At 45.0% G+C, this 20,086-nt stretch overlaps 1 protein-coding gene across 1 annotated transcript; it reads right to left on the minus strand.

Moving 5' to 3' along the window:
* Positions 1 to 1,374: 1,374 nt before the first annotated feature.
* Positions 1,375 to 10,124, minus strand: LOC136612285 (G2/mitotic-specific cyclin-B2-like). The gene is made up of 9 exons (XM_066592526.1): positions 9,975 to 10,124; positions 5,018 to 5,146; positions 4,669 to 4,776; positions 3,172 to 3,342; positions 2,714 to 2,872; positions 2,405 to 2,641; positions 2,065 to 2,205; positions 1,846 to 1,956; positions 1,375 to 1,750 (listed from the first exon to the last, which is right to left on the minus strand). Exons 1-9 carry the CDS (start codon positions 9,993 to 9,995, stop codon positions 1,646 to 1,648), a joined length of 1,182 nt encoding a protein of 393 aa, XP_066448623.1. The 5' UTR covers positions 9,996 to 10,124; the 3' UTR covers positions 1,375 to 1,645.
* Positions 10,125 to 20,086: the final 9,962 nt, after the last annotated feature.

Raw genomic sequence — 20,086 nt, forward strand, 5'->3', positions numbered from 1 at the left:
AATTTGAGTTAACATGTAGTGAAGATCCCTCCAGACATGTTATCACGAATGTATGGCATCTTAAACTCACAACCAGAGGGGGGAAGGAACACAAAAAAATTTGCAGTAATGCATTCAGGTTCTATATCAAGTCAGGTACAGGAATCTGGATATAAGATTCTCTTGCGTTGGTACAGGGTGCCCTCCCACCTACACAAGATGTTCCCCACGATCCCTGCTCTGTGTGGGAGATGCAGGTCCGAACAAGGGATATTGATGCATGTCTTCTGGGACTGTCGGGTGCTGGTGAACTGTTTGGAAGTATGGCAAGTCACCTCTAGGTTCACTCGAGTTTTGCTGGAAATAAATGGCCCTTTCCCTCCTGCATCACTGCGATAACCCAATATTGATTTATAAAGGGTCAGTGGTACAGCATTTGATATGCACAGTGATATCCTGCATTCCCAGACTCTGGAAACAGGATTCTCCACCCACTGTCAAGATGTGGCTCAATACAGTGAATTGGATTACTGAGAACCTCACAGCATCACTTAAGGTACACAAGAAAAGTTTGTAAAGACCTGGTTCTATTGGATACAATTTTAGAACATGGAGTACAGGCAATTATCTAGTTCTTGAACTGGGTAGCAGTTCTTCCCCCTTTTCCTTGTGTGTTTCCTTATGTGTCTAGGTGAAAAGGGCAGACTGAGTGGAGTTCTAGTTTGATGACTCAAGGCAAGAAGGAATATGATTAAGTGTGAGGATGAAGAAAGTCTAGAGGCTGGAGAATAGGCATTGTTTTGCTGTTTTTTTTTTAAATAGGTTCTCTGTCATCTATAGATATGCGATGTCTGGGGGATAGTTATAATATGTATGTTGCTGCAGAAATGTGGTAAAATATTGGTGTATGGAAACTGAAAAGAATGTAGAAGAGGGTTGTCCAGTGTTAAAAACCATGGCTGCTTTCTTCCAGACACAGCAGCACCCTTGTCCATAGAGTCTTAACAGCTCAGGCAAGGTAGCATAATCAAGTTTTATATAAATATAAGGTTACCAGTAACATGAGAAGCCAACCAGGGAGTCTACATGCAGGACCAACCTCAACTGCCCTTAGACTAGCTTGTCCTTGCTGAGGCCATGTCACATACTGACACTGCAGTCCACGTTCCTATGTGTACTAGCTGGAGCTCTGTAGAAAGGAAGCCCCTCCATTTCAAATTAATAGCAAGACCTTGTTCTCAAAATGGCCAAATAAAGACAGCTTTGAGAACCCTTTTTAAGATCTTGAAGGTCTTAAGTTTGTGGCCCATGAACAGATGCTTGCTGTCAAGATAACTAGTTACCATGGGAGGCTACATAAGCCTTATTCTGGTGTGAGAGGCATGCACGATGAGCTACAAGACTTGGTCATTTAATACATCTAGCGCTACAAATCATTACATCAATCAGTGCTCAACATTAGTATTTCTTGACCAATACCCTGACAGAGCCAATAGAAAAGTGGTATTTAAAAACAGTTTATTCAGAGGATGATCTTGCAGTTCCTCAAAGCTCACAGAACTAAAAAGTCTTAAAAACAATATATACAGGATCAGCAGCATTAATGCCAGACGGCAGTGTTTAAAAGTGCAAAAAAAGTGATATTCCCCTTGCTGTTCAGATAGTGTTAGGAAGCAAGACTTGCAGCCAGATCTGTAATAACTGGGGACATCAGCTGAGGAATGGTACTGATCTTCATCAGCTTGCTGCTGGCATATTTGTTCCTCACAGCCTGAAAAGAAAAAAAAAAAAAAAATAATTAAGTTTACAGCCAGCTACTAACTTACCCACCAAGTCTCTGCTCCTTGGTAGACTACTAGGACATACCACATGCTTGGTCAGGTTTTTGTTGACTTTGGTAACATTCTTAGCCATGTGCTTCATGATATGAGACAAGTCTTCCTCAGTATAGCCAGTGTAGTGATGTTGTGTGGCTCCCTGTGGAGAGGACAAGTCTGTTATTTACTTCTGGGATAGGCATGTAGGCTGCAGACCATACAAGTTAGCACCCTGGCCATGAGCAGCCTATATACACTCAAAGCTTACCCAGCTGCCCTGATCAAGAACCTTCTGTGCCAGACAGAGGGCAGCTGATGCGATTTCAGAAGGTCGGAAGTGGACCATATCATAGTCAGTGAGGGTAAGCTCCATCAGATACTTTGCAAGTGTGTGCTGTTCTGCATCAGCCTGCAGAAAAAAAAAAAAAGTTTGAAGTATTCTTGAAAAGTCAGGATGCTTTTTACAATTTGTGTAAAGCCAAGTGTTTCTATAGGTGGCTAGATATCTTTACTTCCCCCTGCCACTTTTAAACATACTATATATTGATAGTATGTAGTTCTTAGAGCCAGATGTTGCCCATCCTTCATTAGGTTAGCCAGACACTTACGCTGCAAGATTTTGATGCGCGTCTCAGGAAGTGAAGTGGTAGTGGACGTCCCAAGTCAAAGTTCAGTTCACGCAACATCAGAATTTCCATTTCTCTGATCTGAGATGCAGAATAAGCATTGTCTGTGATGTAGACAAAGTCCATAACCTCTGGACTGTACATTTCTTCATACTTGGAAGCCACAAGAAGTGCTGTTACACCAACCAATTGAAGCTTTCCACGAGAAATTGGCTGAACCTATATACAAAAAGCCATTAGTCAAGGAAGGGAGTGCGTAACACCAAAAAAAACACCCCTGCCAACACTTACCTGAAGAAAGCGATCCATGAGGGCAATGCCCATGTACAGAGTTTCCTGGAGCAGTTGAAACCTAGAGTGAACTTGAACTAGCCAGTCAACCAAGATGGCCCTCATACGTTCATTTACCTCCTTTCCTTCCAGGTATCTTTGTTTTATTGGCTGCTGGAGCTAGAAGGAACACAAGACAGTCAAACCATTAATCACTACTATTTCTTAGGTGTAAGCTATAGTCTTAGCTAGCCCTTGAGTCTTCAGTCAAATTACTGGCTTACTGCCAATATCACAGAATGTTGTAAATTGAAGACAAACAGCAGGCCCAAGGTCCATACACTGAGCATGTACAGATTTGCAAGGGACTCATTGCTTAGTGCTTTAAAGCAGTACAACATGGTTCCAGCTAACGAGACATGGTTGTATGTTAAGAGTCATTTGTGTAGCTACAACTGTTAGAATGGGTAGCCAGTTACCTCCAGTTGTTGCAGGTAGCTGTATATACTCATTACATATTCACTGCACAGTTGGGGATTTTCACTGTCTTCAGCATCAATATCGTCTACACTGTTCAGCACATCAGAGAATGCTTGACAGAGTTCCTCTTCTTCCTTCATTGACACATCCATAGGAACTGGAGAAGATTCCTTAAAGCCAAAAGAAAAAAAAAAAAAAAATGATAAGATCTTACTACATTAGTCACCAGATCTATGGTTCTTGCACAAACATATCAAGCTTCGTACAGCCTCTGAGTAGTGGATACCATATTACAGAGCCACCCTTTAGCTGTATTTGTGCAGTTTTCACACAAGTTCCATCCAGATGCAAGTTCACATAAGAACCCATTTTCAATGGATTTACAGAAGTTATTTTTTGTTCACTCCAAAAGGAGCACAGCATATGTGCTGGAGAGCCACCAATAGAGTGTAATATATAAAAGAAATAAATTTGTGCTCACATACCATGCGATTTGCACCCAAGCGTGATGCATTTACATGTACAATGCATTGCAGACAGTGAGTGAAATCTAGATCAATATCCTATTTTTATCTATATCATGGTTGTGAGTTAGAACAAACAAGTGCATATCAATGTGCTGGCTGTTCATATATCAGATAGATATGCTGTCTGAGGAAAGTGTGCCATGGCAAGTAGGTCGGTAGCCTTAGAAGTAAACTTTGCAATTAGGAATAACCCATGAGAAACAAATACATCCAAGTTAGGCTAACCTGATATGGGAAAACAAATCTAGTTTTGTGCATTGTGAGACAATTATTTTGAATGGGAAGAGGAGACACACGGTTTCTCTGCATGGCACAATGATGCAGGAAACAATGCAACAGAACATGCTGTGATGTATGTGCTAGGTGCACACAATGTTATATCTCCCATTAAAGACAATGGGAGAAACTCTGCAATCCCCCAAAGGTGATGGAAGGCTGTTTCCACATAACATCCTTAGGGCTTTCACATAGATGGCAAGTGTGATATGTGGTGGGATTTACAGCCCCATATCGCTCTCACCTTAAACAGATCAGTGTTTTGGGTTTTTTCTCCTTGAATTTGTACAAGTAGTGATAACATGCTGCACATGTCCTGGGGTGAAACCCCCTCACATGTAAACTTCGCTTTGGTGTTGTGGTCTCTAGTTCTATAGGTTGTCCAGAAACTAGAACACTAACTACCCCCCCCCCCTCCCCCACCATGTAATTCTGATGACTATGCAGGAGTAGTACTGATTTTGTATTCATAGTAACTTTATTACTATATGATGGTCCTCCATGCTGATTCAAAGTCAAGCAGGAACTATACCTGTTATTTATGTGCATCTTCAGCTGATTATTAGAAGTTAAGCCTACTGAGATGAATTGCTGACACATGCAGGATACAGGCCATATTATTGCCAGAAAGTGTTATTCTTCACGTACGCAGCAGATCACTTTACAGGCCTGTCCTCCACAACTAGAACTTACTTTTGCTGGAGCGTCAATCACGGTCACTGGCACAGGGACAGCCTTTGGTTTCACAGTTGCCACTTTGGCAGCTACAGCTTTGGTTGGCTTTACCACTGCATTAGAGTTCTGTAAAGAAGTTGTAAATGTGAATAGCCACAGTATCTAAACACTAAACCAAGTATAGAAAGCTGATGCTTAGAGTACACCTTCAGTTGCAAGTAGTCACTTTTGTAACAAAGTGCAGGGCTCCATCTGCCACATTTTGTCAGCCGATGTGTCCAGCAAAGCTGAAGCTTACTGCAGCTATAACATGATTTTATGTATAGTTGGAGGCAAAATTTAGTGTAAACATCTGCACAGCACATACCTTCACGGCTGCCTGCTTTTCACGTACGGTCACCTTATTTCCTATCTCTCCAAGGGCAGCCCTCCTGACATTCAGCTGGGCTTTAGATCTCATAGCTCCTGCAAGCGCATTGTCTGCTCCACGGGGCACCTGAAGAAATACCATGATTAGTACAGGCTTAACAGGCATTGAGTGCCACAATATCATGCATTATATCTGGTAGAAGGACAAGTAAAGCATCAGGTCTGAGATGAAGACACACGTTAGTGGGCTTAGAAGGCTGGTACCAAGTAATAGCTGGGCCCTTGGACCAGAGGTGCGCTCAAAAGTCATGCACTATCAGCTAATGACCAACAGGGCTCAATGCTCATCAAGCATCATCATTAGTGTCTTCAGTAACCCTGCTGTAGAGATGTTGTATCAGACAATAGGACTGAGCATTGGAGAATAAAGCTGTCCATATACTGAGACATGTCAGAGCCGACAGCTCCATTTACTAGATACCCCAGCCAGTTATTCATCAGCTTCTAAAGGAACAGGCACAATGAAGGAAAGATGCTGCAGACTACAAGTACTCGAGTGTCAGGGGAGATGATCCAAGATTAGGATCAGGCATGATGTGGCTGATCAGTCAAAACAGATTCAGTCACACTGATTTCAAAGGGATTTATGTTGTTTTTTGTTAGAGGAACTGGATCTTTTTCTTAGTTAACATTGTACTGTATGGGGGACAGACACCATGATGTATAATAGTCATATGTAGCCATTTATAACTGCACATTCCAAAAACAAAAAAAAGTTTAAAGTGATGATAATCTACTGTGCATCAGACAGGTAGAGCGTGAAGGTCTGTGGCAGCGTATGGCAGGTTAAGCGTGAAGGTCTGTGGCAGCGTATGGCATGGCTGGCTGCTCACTCGCTAGTTCCTGCCACAAGAATTCTAGATACATAGATGAGGAATCAGCCATAGTTCATGGCTAAAAGCCCATTTACACGGCCCCATGATTGCTCAAAGATCCCTCAAACAGTATGAGTGACAGCTTTGAGCGATCATTTTGCAAGAACTATTAGGTAACTACTCAGCTACTTAATAGCAATTAAATGTGCAAATGAAGCCTTAAGCTGAAAGCAGTTAATAGCCCGAGGGCTCTTATCTCCATTCAGATCCTTTGTTCTCCAGCAGGAAACAATGCTATCAGAACTCCCCACAGAGAACTGATAAGGCTGAACAGCGATTTTTAGGTTGGACTGAATTTAACAATCAGCTAGTAGTGCACGATCACCACGAGTCTAGATGCAACGATTAGCGCTCAAGTGATCACTAGTGATTTGAGCAATCGCTTTGTGTAAATGGGCCTTAACACTTGCTATGGGCCAGACTGGCTACTTCAGCGGACTCATTTGATCTATGCCCAGCTTAATGGCATCAGAAGCCGCTGTTACCACCACTTTGAGATGCAGTTAGGGCAGAGAAGAAACCTGGTAATGCTGCTCTGTTCCTGCCAGCTTTCTAAAGTGCTGCAGAGTACCAGAATACTACACAGTGCCAACATGAGTGGCTGCCCGGACCACATACTGCCCACTAGTTTCCTTTCCATGTACAGATTTTATAGCAATTTCTATCCAATATCCATATAGGGGCCATCCACATTGCAATTGTCACAAACATGCATTTTCTGAGTTTGCTTTTTTTTTTTTTTAAACTACATATCTGAAGGGAAAGTGTTTTACTGTAACTTATGCCAATAGACTGTTGGGATTCCACACAAGACGAGATGGGAATTCTGGGCCTCTTGTGACAAGGCATATGCCAAGGGCCCAGTGCTGTGAGGGTCCTGGCCGCAGTGATTGTACTGGTGCCACTGCCTTAGGCCCAATGTCCATGTGTGGATTTTATTTATAGAAACCATGCATGGCCCCCGCATAAGAGATCCATGCGTCTTGCTGCCCATAGGGATGCATTAGCATCTGTAGGGCAGCTAAAAGCACGCGGATGGGATTTCTTCCCAGTATGCCGGTTGCACGAACAAGAAGAAAATCGTAGCACACTCCATTTTCCTGCGGGTCTCCCATTGAAGCCGTCAGTATCCGTGGCGCAGCCGTTTGTGCTGTGGATACGCGAGAAAGCAAGAGATAAAGGGGGGGTGGGGTGGGGACCCCGTTTCGGCGCGGGACAACCCCTTTAAGGGAGTTTCTCCCAGCATACTACAGGATAACAGTAAGGAATACTGCTGGGTTGGTGGTCCTGACATTCACTTCTAATAATGACAATGGGGAGATTTGTTACACTAATAGGCATATTTGTTCTTACATTCTCAGCAAGCTCAGAGTGCAGAACACGCTCTGGCTGTTCAGTGCCAAGGGCATCTCTTGGGCATGTTCATTATTTCTGGTTGGTACTGAGAATAGGAAGGGGTGAAGGAGATCCTCCTCTGCAGGCTGTTAATGATGGCATCGGCTGGAGCATGAGAAATCCAGCAGCTCACATGATTCACTGTCACAGATTACACAGGCAGGAAGTCAACTGTCAAAAGTTTTTCTGTTTTTTTTGTTGTTGTTGCCCATAGCAACAAAAACGTCTTTGTTTTCGACAGCCCCATAAATCTGCTCCAATGTTTTATTACGACTGCCTTGACAGCTGACTTTCCTTTAGTACCTGTGGTGGATTCTGCCCCTCAGACACATCTGGGAGCCAGGACCCCTGCAGGCGATGAGCCGACACTTCTGATTTACAGGGGTGTTCCATCTTATAACAGAACTGGGGGCGGTATTCAGTTTTAGCCAGTTAAAAACTGACCATTTCACCCTTTCCCTGCATCCCCTCCCTCCATGTTTCCACCTAGTAAACTTCAAGGCCCGTTTTCAAAAAGATCACTCAAAAGCCATCTTTTGAGCGATAATTGCTGCATCTAAACTCCTGCCCTTTTCATTCATCCTTCACTTCAAGCCAGTGATGAGCCTCATCAGCGCTGCATGCTGAGTTCTCAGTGGCATAGCGCTGATCGTATTCTCTCAGCTGCTATCCCGCTCAGAGTTCTCGGGACACCGCTGACCGCTCTGAGAACAGAGCAGCTGTTTGCAGATGACAGCTGGAGGTCTGTTATCTGCATACAGCAGGAACCATCATTTACACACTAACGGACTCAAGTAGCTAATTAGAGATTACGCAAAGTGATCACTCAAAACTGTCACTCACGCTGCCTTTTGAGTGATTCTTCAGTGTAAATGGGCCTTTAGGCCCATTCACATGCAAAGATAATCTTTCAAATGACTGAAAGATTTAGCGGTTTGCATAAAGTGTTAGTGGCCATTTTCATTTGCATGTAGAAGGACCTCCATGAGCTGTTTGCAGAGCCCAGCTTGTGATCAATCATACACCCTGCTGTGCACACAGCTGCATTGTTCTGCTCACAGCTGAAGGCAGGTTACAATGTTATCTGCTGACTCCCATAGAGAACAGCCTGTGGTCTACTGAGAGGTAAACCTGTTGGCTCCATCTCAGTGGCTGAATGATGGATTTTAAGTTCACCTTAAAATCACTGTTCAAACAAAAAGTACACATTGCCCATGTTTACACGTAATGATTATCGCTCATTTTTGGCCGTTTGAACGGATTTTAAGCAATTACTGCGTGTAGATGGGCCTTAAGGCTTTGTGCCCAGAGATGACTAGAGGTTGTTCCTTAGGCTGGGTTCCCATGGGGCAGAGTTGCCGCTAAATTTCCATGCAGACGTTCTGTACGGGAATTCCACCTGCCGGTTTTATCTCGGGATAAAGCAGCACCGTGGACGAGTTTTGCAAAAGTCTCATCCACACGCTGCGGCCAAGAGGCGATGAAAGAGCCATGCCACGGCAGATCAACTGTAGCACCGTTTCCGGCTCTCACCTCTATGGAGAGACGGCCGCAGCAGAACACAGGCGGTGAAGTTGCTTTAAAACTCGTGCCGGACGGTGCATGTTTTGAAGCTGCATTTCTGCCGTGGAAATCTTACACCCCGTGTGAACCCAGCCTTAAGTTTCTCGGGCAGAGCTGGCATCGGTCAGGACAGACATCCTGTCTGCACGCAGGAAACTGACCTGTGCCATTCTGGCTTCCCTTCATATGGCCGACTGCAGACAGGTGGAAATTCCGCAGCAGGATTTCTCACGAGATTTCCACCCTTGGAAGCTGCCATAGGATTGCATTAGCAAACGCTATCCTAGGCAGACGGCTGCGGTTTGTCCGCGCGAAATCTCACGCAATAAGCCGCAGCATGTTCTATTTCAGCCCTGCACAGAAGTGTCACTCACTGGCTCCGGTCTGCGCATGCGCCGGCACATAAAAGATCTGACCCGGCCGTCTGCAGGCGGCCTATATCAAATATTTTTGGGTTTGTTTTGTTTTGTTTTTTGGAGAAAATTCCAAGTTTGGGGGTTTTTTTGCAGAAAATTCCAAGTTTGGGGGTTTTTTTGCAGTTAGTCTAACCTGCATAAAGTAAAAGATAAAAATAGACCAACCAACACGTCCCGCACGGTATGTGATACCGTAGGTTTTAGCACTCCGATAGACTATAATGGGCAACTCCTGGAGGGAAGCTTGAAGTGTCCCCTCCCCCCGCACAGGCCTCACAGAGAGGCGCCCGTGAGACTAGCGTCCTCCTGGGGTGGCCAGTCACGTGACCGTCGGGGCTCGACCAGTGCTGGGACCTCAATACCAAGAATAAAGGGGCCGCAGCTCCAGCCGAGCAGAGACCGCGCACGGCCGGCAGGCGGCTACAGCCGCCAGTAATGCCCTACGGGGCTTGGCTGAAGCGTCCGGGGTACCATGTAAAGCCGCCCGACACTGCAGAGAAGAGCCAGCAGTGCGGCGGGACAATTACTACAGAGCCGGGAGTCTCGGGGAGAGGCCGCAGCGCACTGGGGAAGAAGCGCCGCTACAAGCAACCAGGGCGGGCGGGCCGTCCGTAACCGCTAAAGGGTAGACACGCTCTGTACTTACAACAGCGCGGCGGGTTGCCATTTCCAGAGAGAATCAGTAAACTGCCACCACAAGGTTAACAAGGCACTATAACCAGACGCCGCGGCTCCTGCTCCTCACAGCCCTGACGGAATTTAAATATTACTCTTTGTCTTCCAATTGGTCAGAACGTGAAGGAACGCTTACTTCCTATTGGTTGGATGGCTGTGCGCAACGGTACGTGCTCGGCAACCAATGGAGTTAAGCCTTCAATTACCGCGTTCCCTCTACAAGCGGCCATGTCATTGGTTACTTTTCACTTCTCCGCAGCTGTGAGATCGTCTGTAGTGTAACTGCGAAATACCGCGAGAAAACATCCGGCAAATGACCGTGAGCTGCCGGAGTCACGTGCGGGGTTCTGGGGAACTACATATCCCGACATGCTTTGTTTCTTTTGTGTACAATAACAGCAGCCCTGGAGGCGGGACAACCGTCGTGTCACTGAGACAATTAGTTATGGAGCTCCCGCTGCTGATGTTAACCTATTCATTACCACAATTACGCTTTTCGAACTTTTTAGAATAAACTCCAAATGGCCAAAGCTTGGAAAGCTTTTTTTTTTTTGCACTTATGTCACGCCTCTGCTAACAGCAGGGAGAGAGCGCAGCACACTTACACTTAGCTGGGGACGCATCGCGGCCGCTGTTGTGCTCTCCTTAGAGCTCCACTCTTTAAAAAAAAGGGGGGGGGGTTGCACTTGCAACTCCATTCTTTCTTACACTAATGCCGGGCTCACATGGACGGGTCGGATTCCGCATGTGGATTTCCACAGTGGAAGACCTGCGATCGTTCGTGGAAAGTAATTGCGAATGATTGCGGATGCGAGCCTTTTTCCATGCGGATGTAGGCAATGCACAGCGTATCATCCTCGTGGAAGAAAGATCTCTCCCCTCCAAACCGGCTTTTCTATCTATTTTCCTTTGAAGTAGCGAGCGTTTCCGCCTCTCATACATAGCTTATCCACAATGTCAATTGCGGATGGCCTGTGGGTCAGACGGCTTGCATTGACTTCAATGGAAGCCATCTATGCGGATTCCACATAAAAATAGAACATCCTGCGTTTTTAAATCCGCTCATGGAAATCGCAATTGCTATCCGCTCATCTGCATGGACATGCGAATGTACTACTTTTTCAATAGGCGCGTAATACCGCGTACCATTCACGCAGGTGATGATCGCGAATTCCGTAATTGAGATCCAGTCATGTGAACCGGCCTAAGTTACCAGTGCTGGTTTCTAAGACGTTTGAAGAGCCATTTTGACACATAAGAGACTTTCCAACTCTTCCAGGAGCCCAGTACGTCTTCCCTTTTTACAGGAGGTTTCTGAAAATTTGGGAGAGTTTCAAGTCTGATATACACATTAGCACAACTTCATCAGAATGATATACAAGTTAGGATCCAATATGGAGTTCGGAACCAGGCAGATGCTTTCTGCAGAAATATCGTAGATTTATTATTACAAATCTTCATGTTGCGGTAAAATCTGCACGGCTCAGCGCGGATTTTGATGCGGAATGGAAATTGTTTGAATCAGCCTGTTATTCTGCATCAAATTTCACAGTCAGCCCTGCAGGTTTTGATGCGGTAATCCATAGCGGCAAATTCCGCTGCATTCTGGCTGAAATATTCAGTCTGTGTGAAAGGTCTCTCTGAAAAGAGTCTATCAGCAGATTTGATCATGCAAAATAGCTGACAGTGCAAGGTAGGGGTGGTAGTGCTCTCCGTTCTCTTGAGAGCTGTAGTCAGCTCCTGGTTGGACGCTCCAGGTTTAATCAGAGCTGTGGAGCAGCTCAATGCAGGGGGCAATTGATGGAGAAGGCCCTCCTGGGCACGTGTGATAAAGGCACAGTGGATTAAAAAGTAATTAAACATTTATTTATTTATTGGAGTAGGGGGTATTTTAATTGCAAACTATTTTAAAACACTTTGTAATATACTAAGGGCTCATGTCCACGGGCGGGAGCCCGCAGGGGAATCCGACCTTGCCCGTGGCCGAGGACACTGCAGGGATTCTACTTCCCTGTCTAAGTCTTCTGTGGGTCTTCTCTTTTCTTCACTGTGGATGTGTGTGGAAGCAGCGGCCGGCGCGCCGTCGTACATGCGTAGTGGAGTTTGTTTTTAATTGTGGACTGGCCACAGATTGGACAGCTTCATTGACCTCAATGGAAGCCATCCATGCGGGATCCGCACTGAAATGGAGCATGCCGCAATTTTTTTTCCGCACCAGAAGGTCCACAAATCAAATACGCATGCTTTATTTAATACTTGCGGATGCCCATGTATTCCTATGGGCGTCTCAATTTGCGCAAATCAGATCCGCCCGTGGACATTGGGCCTTAGGGTTCACTCACACATGCGTATTTAAGCGGTGTATTACGCGTCATACGCAGTGCTAAAAGCCCATTGATTTACATTGAGGCATTTGGATCTGCATTTTTCACAGGCGCATATTACACACGTGAAAAAGAAACGCAGCATGTCCTATTTTTGTGCGTATTACGGTTGTAATATGCGCATTATAATCTGGGTGCATAAAAAACACCAGGAACACACGTTAGATGTGTATTTGCTGCATACAAATAATATACAGCCAAAATATGCTCGTGAGGGCTTATTCACATGGATGTATATCGGCCGGGTTTTCACTCCCAGCCGATATACGCTACCCCTCTCTGCAAGGAGACGGGGCGGGAGCTAGTGTGCTCCCGCCCCCTCTCTGTCTCACCACTGTTTGCAATGAGAGGGATGGGGTGGAGCTAAGCATTGCAAACAGTGGCAGGGGGCGGGAACTCAGCACACTAGCTCTGCCTCCTCCCCTTGCAAAGAAGGGACATCTATTATCTGAAGGGTCTTGTGACCTTTGACTCATAGATGCCCGAGGAATTGGCCACCCACAGGTGTCAATAGCTGCATGTACACATCTTTCTGTGTATATAAGCTGGGGCAGAAGGGAGATGGTCAGAAGCCTGTAACCTATGAGTAGAGCACTCTCTCTCTCATAGTGTAGTCCCCAGGGGTTCTCTGTCTTCAGCTGTCACTTCTCCAGCTGATTGTAAATTCGGACAGATGATGATTCAAGACTCCTCGGTGATGGACTCTGTCCAGTGATGGTGTTCACATCTGAACAGATGTAGTTTATGTGATGTAAGTATATTCATATGTAATATGAATGTGTTCATGTATATCCCTTGGTAATATCAGTTTTTAACCTTTGCCTAAAAAACAGTGTAAAAGTATGCAATATCACTTATTTTATGTGAATTAGTTTAAAGGGGTTGTCCTGCAAAAGCAAGTGGGGTTATACACTTCTGTATGGCCATATTAATGCACTTTGTAATGTACATTGTGCATTAATTATGAGCCAAACAGAAGTTATTCACTTACCTGTTCCGTTGCTAGCGTCCCCGTCTCCATGGTGCCGTCTAATTTTCAGCGTCTAATCGCCCGATTAGACGCGCTTGCGCAGTCCGGTCTTCTTCTTTTCTGAATGGGGCCGCTCGTGCCGGAGAGCGGCTCCTCGTAGCTCCGCCCCGTCACGTGCCGATTCCAGCCAATCAGGAGGCTGGAATCGGCAATGGACCGCACAGAAGAGCTGCGGTCCACCGAGGGAGAAGATCCCGGCGGCCATCTTCACAAGGTAAGTAAGAAGTCACCGGAGCGCGGGGATTCAGGTAAGCACTGTCCGTTTTTTTTTTTAACCCCTGCATCGGGTTTGTCTCGCGCCGAACAGGGGGGCTATTGAAAAAAAAAAAACCCGTTTCGGCGCGGGACAACCCCTTTAACTATCATCCATTTTATATCATTTTGTTCATTTATTATCTTAATACATTGTGTCGTATCAACCCACTTGTCGTCCTTTAAAGCTGTATCCAAACTTGTTGCCTTTCAAGTTGGCAATACATATTATCGTTTGGATTCCCACAATCCAGTGAGAATCTGTACGATTATGCATGCAGAAAACTGAATAACGAATCGTTCCATGTAAACAGGCCGTCATTCACTTATGAACGACTACCTGCTTACTGTGAATGGAGGCGATCCCCAGCCCCACTCCACCTTCATTCACTACCGCGCCTCCATTCAGTCAGTGATGCTGGTTCCTACGTAATAGCAATTATCAGTGGGACGACCTATTGGGCATCTGTCGCCCGACAGATCATGCAGTATAAAAACACCCTCAGGGCTTATTCCCACGAGCGTATATTGGCCGGCGTTTTCACGGCTGGCCGATAGACGCTTCCATCTAAGCAGTTCCCCCCTTCCCTCCTCCACTCTTGCGTTTGCAATGGGAGGGGGTGGGACAGGGACGGAGCTAAACAAACGAAAATAAGGGATGATTGTCTCGTGTAAATGCAAAAAAGTCATTTACTATCTGTTCCCCTCTCGTTATCGCTGAATTTCAGTCAGCATAAAAATCATTGCTGGATCGCAGGCTTCTCGCTGCGTGTAAATGTTCCCCGCTTCACATAGAAGGTAAAGCACTGAGCAAGAAGCCCGCGATCCAGCACTGCTCTCTGCCTGTTTAAATGCTCCTTACAAGTGCCAACGACCTTAGCAGTGATGTCAGCGCTCGTATAGATGATGGTCATTCCATCTAAATGGGACATTATCAGTTTCACACTCCTGTGAAAGAGACTGCTGCCCCAAAATCTACCTCTGGAGTGTGATAAGCAGCTGATAGGACAGCTCCCTATGCTATTTCCACACGGGATGGATTATACTCCATTGCCTTATTTGCAGTAGCTGTCAGATTCTCCGTTGAGGAAAGTTAAAAAGCAGTTTAAAAAAAAAAACTAAGCAAAATTGTCTAAGTATACTAGAAAGTGTCTTGCAGTCGTACGTACAACTCAATTCCCGCCCCACAAAAAGTTTAGTTAATACCTTTGAGACTGTCTGCTTTTTGCCATTTCAACCTCAGGTAATTTTTTTTCACGGTAACCTGCAGGTCACACCGGCACCCATTGACCTCAATGGAAGTGCAAGGTCACAAGCTTACACAACTATCTTTGGTCATATATCCAAAGTCACCAAGTAGCCCTAGCCTAAATGCTGAAGACAGACCTGTGAGCCTCTGTATAGTGCGGAAGAATCTATATATGCAATAAACCACAGATAGCTGACACCAGTATCCATTAAGGCCTAATGGAGACGGCTGTATTTGGACTGCAGGATCGAGCCAGAGCTCCGGATCCTGCAGCAAATACAGCCCATAGGGCATGCATTTTCATGCTCACGAGCGGAAATCAAATGCGATATTTCGCTCGCAGTGTGAAGAGCGCAGCATGTCCTATTTCAGTGCGAGCCATCGCTGAAACGCCAGCTCTGCACTGCGCATGTGCGGCAGTGTGCCAGCCCGCACATCCACAGCACAGAGTGAAGACTCCAGAGATCACTGCAGGGGCACAGGGTTGCATCCCGCTGCAAGGATTTCGCAGTCGGAATACGGCCCAAGATGTGGGAGATATTAGGCAACAAGTAGACAGTCAGTTCTGGAAATTGATGTGCTGGAAGAACAGGCAAGTTCAAGGACCTGAACAACTTTGAGAAGGGCCAAAGTGTGGTGGCTAGACAACTGGGTCTGAGGATCTCCAAAAACAGGCCTTATTGAGTGTTCCTAGTTTGCAGTAGTAAGTATATAGCAAAAGTAATCAAAGGCACAATAACTGGTCAAACGGTGAGGGTGTCTAAGGCTCATACATGCACCTGGGAAGTAAAGAATAGACTGTCTGGCTGAGTCCCATTCAAGAGCTAATGTAGCACAAATTGCTGAAAAAGTTACTGCTGGCTATGATAAAAAGTAGAACACCCAGTGTATCACAGTTTGCTGTGTAGCAGTAGACCACTCAGTGTGCCCATTCTGACCCCTGGCCACTACTGAAACCTCTAACAATAGGCACCAGAGCATCAGAACTGGACCATGGAGCAATAGAAGAAGTTTGCCTGGTGTGATGAATTATATTTTCTTTTACATCATGTGTATGGCTGGATGCGCTTGTCACTTACCTGAAGAAGAGAAGGCACCAAGGTAGACTATGAGAAGAAAGCAATCTAGCAGATAGCGTGCTTCTCTGGACTGTATTCTACTGTGAAACCTTGGATCCTGGCATTCATTTAGATGTTACTTTGAAACGTTTTACCTTCCTAAATATTGTTGTAAACTAAGTACATTCCCTAGTGGCCTTAGCCGTAGGATAATGCACCAAAGCAGAAGCAGGTTGGGTTATCAGCTGTTAGTCACAGCTACGCACGCAAAGGCAGAAGGGAGAAGCGGTTCTTAAAGGGGTTGTCCCGCGGCAGCAAGTGGGTCTATACACTTCTGTATGGCCATATTAATGCACTTTGTAATGTACATTAATTATGAGCCATACAGAAGTTATAAGAAGTTTTTCACTTACCTGCTCCGTTGCTAGCGTCCTCGTTCCCATGGAGCCGACTAATTTTCGCCGTCTAATGGCCAAATTAGCCGCGCTTGCGCAGTCCGGGTCTTCTTCTTTTCTCAATGGGGCCGCTCGCGCAGGATGCCGGCTCCGTGTAGCTCCGCCCCGTCACGTGCCGATTCCAGCCAATCAGGAGGCTGGAATCGGCAATGGACCGCACAGAAGCCCTGCGGTCCACCGAGGGAGAGGATCCCGGCGACCATCTTCAGCAGGTAAGTAAGAAGTCACCGGAGCGCGGGGATTCAGGTAAGCACTCTCCGGTGTTCTTTTTTTAACCCCTGCATCGGGGTTGTGTCGCGCCGAACGGGGGGGGGGGGGGGGGGGTTGGGGGGGGGTTGGGGGGGGTTGAAAAAAAAAAAACCCGTTTCGGCGCGGGACAACCCCTTTAACTACTTCTGACTTCTCCTTTCCTTGGTACACAGTGCTCAATGAGCGCTATTAACTATAAAGTGGAAGGGTTTCTTCCACTATGCAAGTCGGCGGTCACATGAGTGCCAGTTGCCCCTGTTACAGCAGAGCTGTAGGGGCCTAGCAGACCCTGATCAGCTCTGCCAGTTGTTACTATTGCCACTACAGAGGGATGTTTTTCCCTGTACATGGGGCTCCAATGGATGCAAACTACAGTGGAAAAAGTGTTAAAAAAAAATAAAAGTTACAGAATAAATATCCGTAAGTACCCTGTAATTCAAAACCATATATATTATGTCAAGACAAAATGAGGAATCCATTCCCTTAGTATATTTACGCTAAAATAAAGAAACGCAAGACTTTTTTTTTTTACTTTATTTTAGCATAAATATACTAAGGGAATGGGTTCCTCATTTTGTCTTGGATGTTTTGGCATTATATATATGGTTTTGAATTACAGGGCACCTACAGATACATTTATTCTGTAATTTTTAATTTTTTTTCCCCCTTCAGCTACCAATTTTTTTTCTTTTTTGCCATGACATAATAGGGGCAGTTTTTTAAATATACTTTTCACTGACTTTTATTTATTTATTTATTTTTTTATTGGGAGGCCTCATCTTGCAAACTACAGGGTTTAAGAGGAGTTTTCCAGCTTTTAAAACTGATGGCCTATCCTCAGTGGGACACTTTTAGTACTCAGAACGTCATATCAATTACAGGGGTCGTTCCGAGTATTAACAGGTCCATGCCCAGATATAAACATTAACCTCTTGAGTGGCGGGTTTCTTACCCCCCTGTCGTGCCCATCAGGGCAGGTTTTTTAAAAGGGCCAATCATTTAATTTCAACTAATTTTGCAGTTGCATTCCAAGAGCCATAACTTTTTCATTTTTTCATTAACAAGGCCATGTGAGGGCTTGTTTTTTGCTGTAGAAGTTGTACTTTTGATGGCTTTATTTCTGGGTATATATAATGTATTGCATTACTTTTGTGAAAACATTTGTAGGGAGATTAGGGAAAAAAAGTAACAAGTTTAAATCACCCTCCTTTTGCCATATCTATAATAAAAAACTCTAAATCATAAAAGAAAAATACATATTTGGTATCGCCACGTCCGTAAATATCTGATCTATCAAAATAGTGCATTATTTACCCCTCACGGTGAACGTAGTCCGAAAAAAAAAAATAAACGACGCCAGAAATGCACTTTGTCACCCTGTCTCTCAGAAAAAAAGTATACACATTTGGTATTGTAGTAATCGTAACGACCCATAGAATAAAGTTATCAAGTCATTTTTCTTGCAGTTTGTGTGCCGTAGAAACAAAACGCACTGAAGGATGGCGGAATGTCTTTTCTTTCATTTTACTCCACTTAGATTTTTGCAAAAGTTTTTCAGTACATTATATGGTACTTTAAATGGCACCATTGAAAAATACAACTCATTCCGCAAAAAAAAAAAAAAAAAAAAAGCCCTCGTACAGCGACGTCGATGGATAAATAAAAGGAGTTATGATTTTTTAAACGGGAGGAGGAAAAAAAAGAAATGGGGAAAGAAAAAAAGGGACCGTGTCATTAAGGGGTTAAATAATGTACTAACTTCCTTCTCTGGGTCATTACGACGCAGGGATACCACATGTGTAATTTTATTTTTAATTTTTCACAAAGTAAAGGGAGACAAGTGTTTTTAAAAAAATACATAAAATTAAAATAATTTACTTTTTTATTTTTGTCCCTTTAGGGGACTTCCACAGAGACCCATCAGGACTCCCTGATCACATTCTGGGGGGGGGTCCCATGGTGACAGCCTTTACATGCTGCAGTCACAGACTGCAGCATGTAAAGGGTTAACACAGCAGAGATCAGAGGTTTTCTCTGATCTCTGCTGTAAGAGCTGGTTCCTGGCTGTCCTCTGACAGCCAAGCACCAGCTCTCCCTGCAACAGAGACCATCGGCTTACTTCTGACAAGCCGATGGTCTCTATAGCAACCTGTAAACAAAGCAGGACATTAGAAGCAGGAGATTGCTGGCAGATCGGCAATATCTTCCTGCTTCTCAATGTCCTGCTTTGTTCTCTGTGGGACTGTGCAGGCAGAGCACAATGCCACAGCTTAATGCATTGTGCTCTGCAGCTCCCATAGCGATACATAGCCCGGAAATCTTCCGGGCTATATCGCTATGAGCAGTGGAGCTCGTCCCGGAAAATTTCCCGGCGGGCCACTCAAGGGGTTAAAGGGGACACAGACTCAGTTAGTTGAGCAGCGGCAATCTCACCAATCACATATTAATGGCTTCTCCTGAGGATAGGTTATCAGTTTTTCAAGGTTAGAAAACCCCTTAAAATATCTGTTGCCAATGTTTGTGTTCTAAACCACAGGACACCTTCAGGAGGTCTTATGGAGTCCATGCCTCAATGGCTCAGAACTGTTTTGGCAGCAGAACAAGGAGCCACACAATACTAGTGGTTTTAAAGTTATAGCTCATCACACGACATACCACAAAAAGGAAAAAAAAAAAGAAAAGGAAAGACGTAACTGTGGGGGAATGATGTTTGCAGACAATGGCCCAGATTTATTTAAGCACACAATTTATATGCCTGCCTTAGGCTAACTTCAAACGGCGACCCCGATACAAGCCGTGAATCCCTAGAGGATGCAATAAGTTTATGTCTAAGCAACCTCGCATCACTCCAGGGTGAAGGGAAGGAACCTTCACCGTGGCAGAGGTATGTGGAGTTTCTGCCATCGTTTTCAATGGGAGACCTCGCATCACATGCACCTAGCGCGTGGTGCGATGCTGCCACCAGTCCCATTGAAAACAATGGGCGCTGTAATGTGAGAGAACGAAGAAAGATAGAACTGGTCTCAATTTGTTTCCTGCATAGCATTGCGGTGCCATGTAGGAAAACATCACATGTGTAGGACCTCATTCAAAAGAATAGGGTTTATATTTGTGCATCTCACAACACGCAAATCTCACATGATTTTCTCGCCAGTGTAAAACCGGCCTTAGTATAATGTGCTGTGAAGAAAGGTGCCCAATTAGGAAGAGCGCACACACGCACACACCTTTTAATAAAGCTGCTGCATATTTTGCCTGTCTGTACCTGAAAGTGAAGTGTATGGCAACTATCTGCCCCATAATTAACACCAATCAGAGATCAAACCACTCTCAAATTTTTAAACAGTGGCAACACAGGGTAAATAAACGTTGCAACATTTTGCAAGAGAAGGGGGGGGAAACAAAA

Source organism: Eleutherodactylus coqui, chromosome 2 (genome assembly GCF_035609145.1).
Source record: "Eleutherodactylus coqui strain aEleCoq1 chromosome 2, aEleCoq1.hap1, whole genome shotgun sequence".
Classification (NCBI taxonomy): domain Eukaryota; kingdom Metazoa; phylum Chordata; class Amphibia; order Anura; family Eleutherodactylidae; genus Eleutherodactylus; species Eleutherodactylus coqui.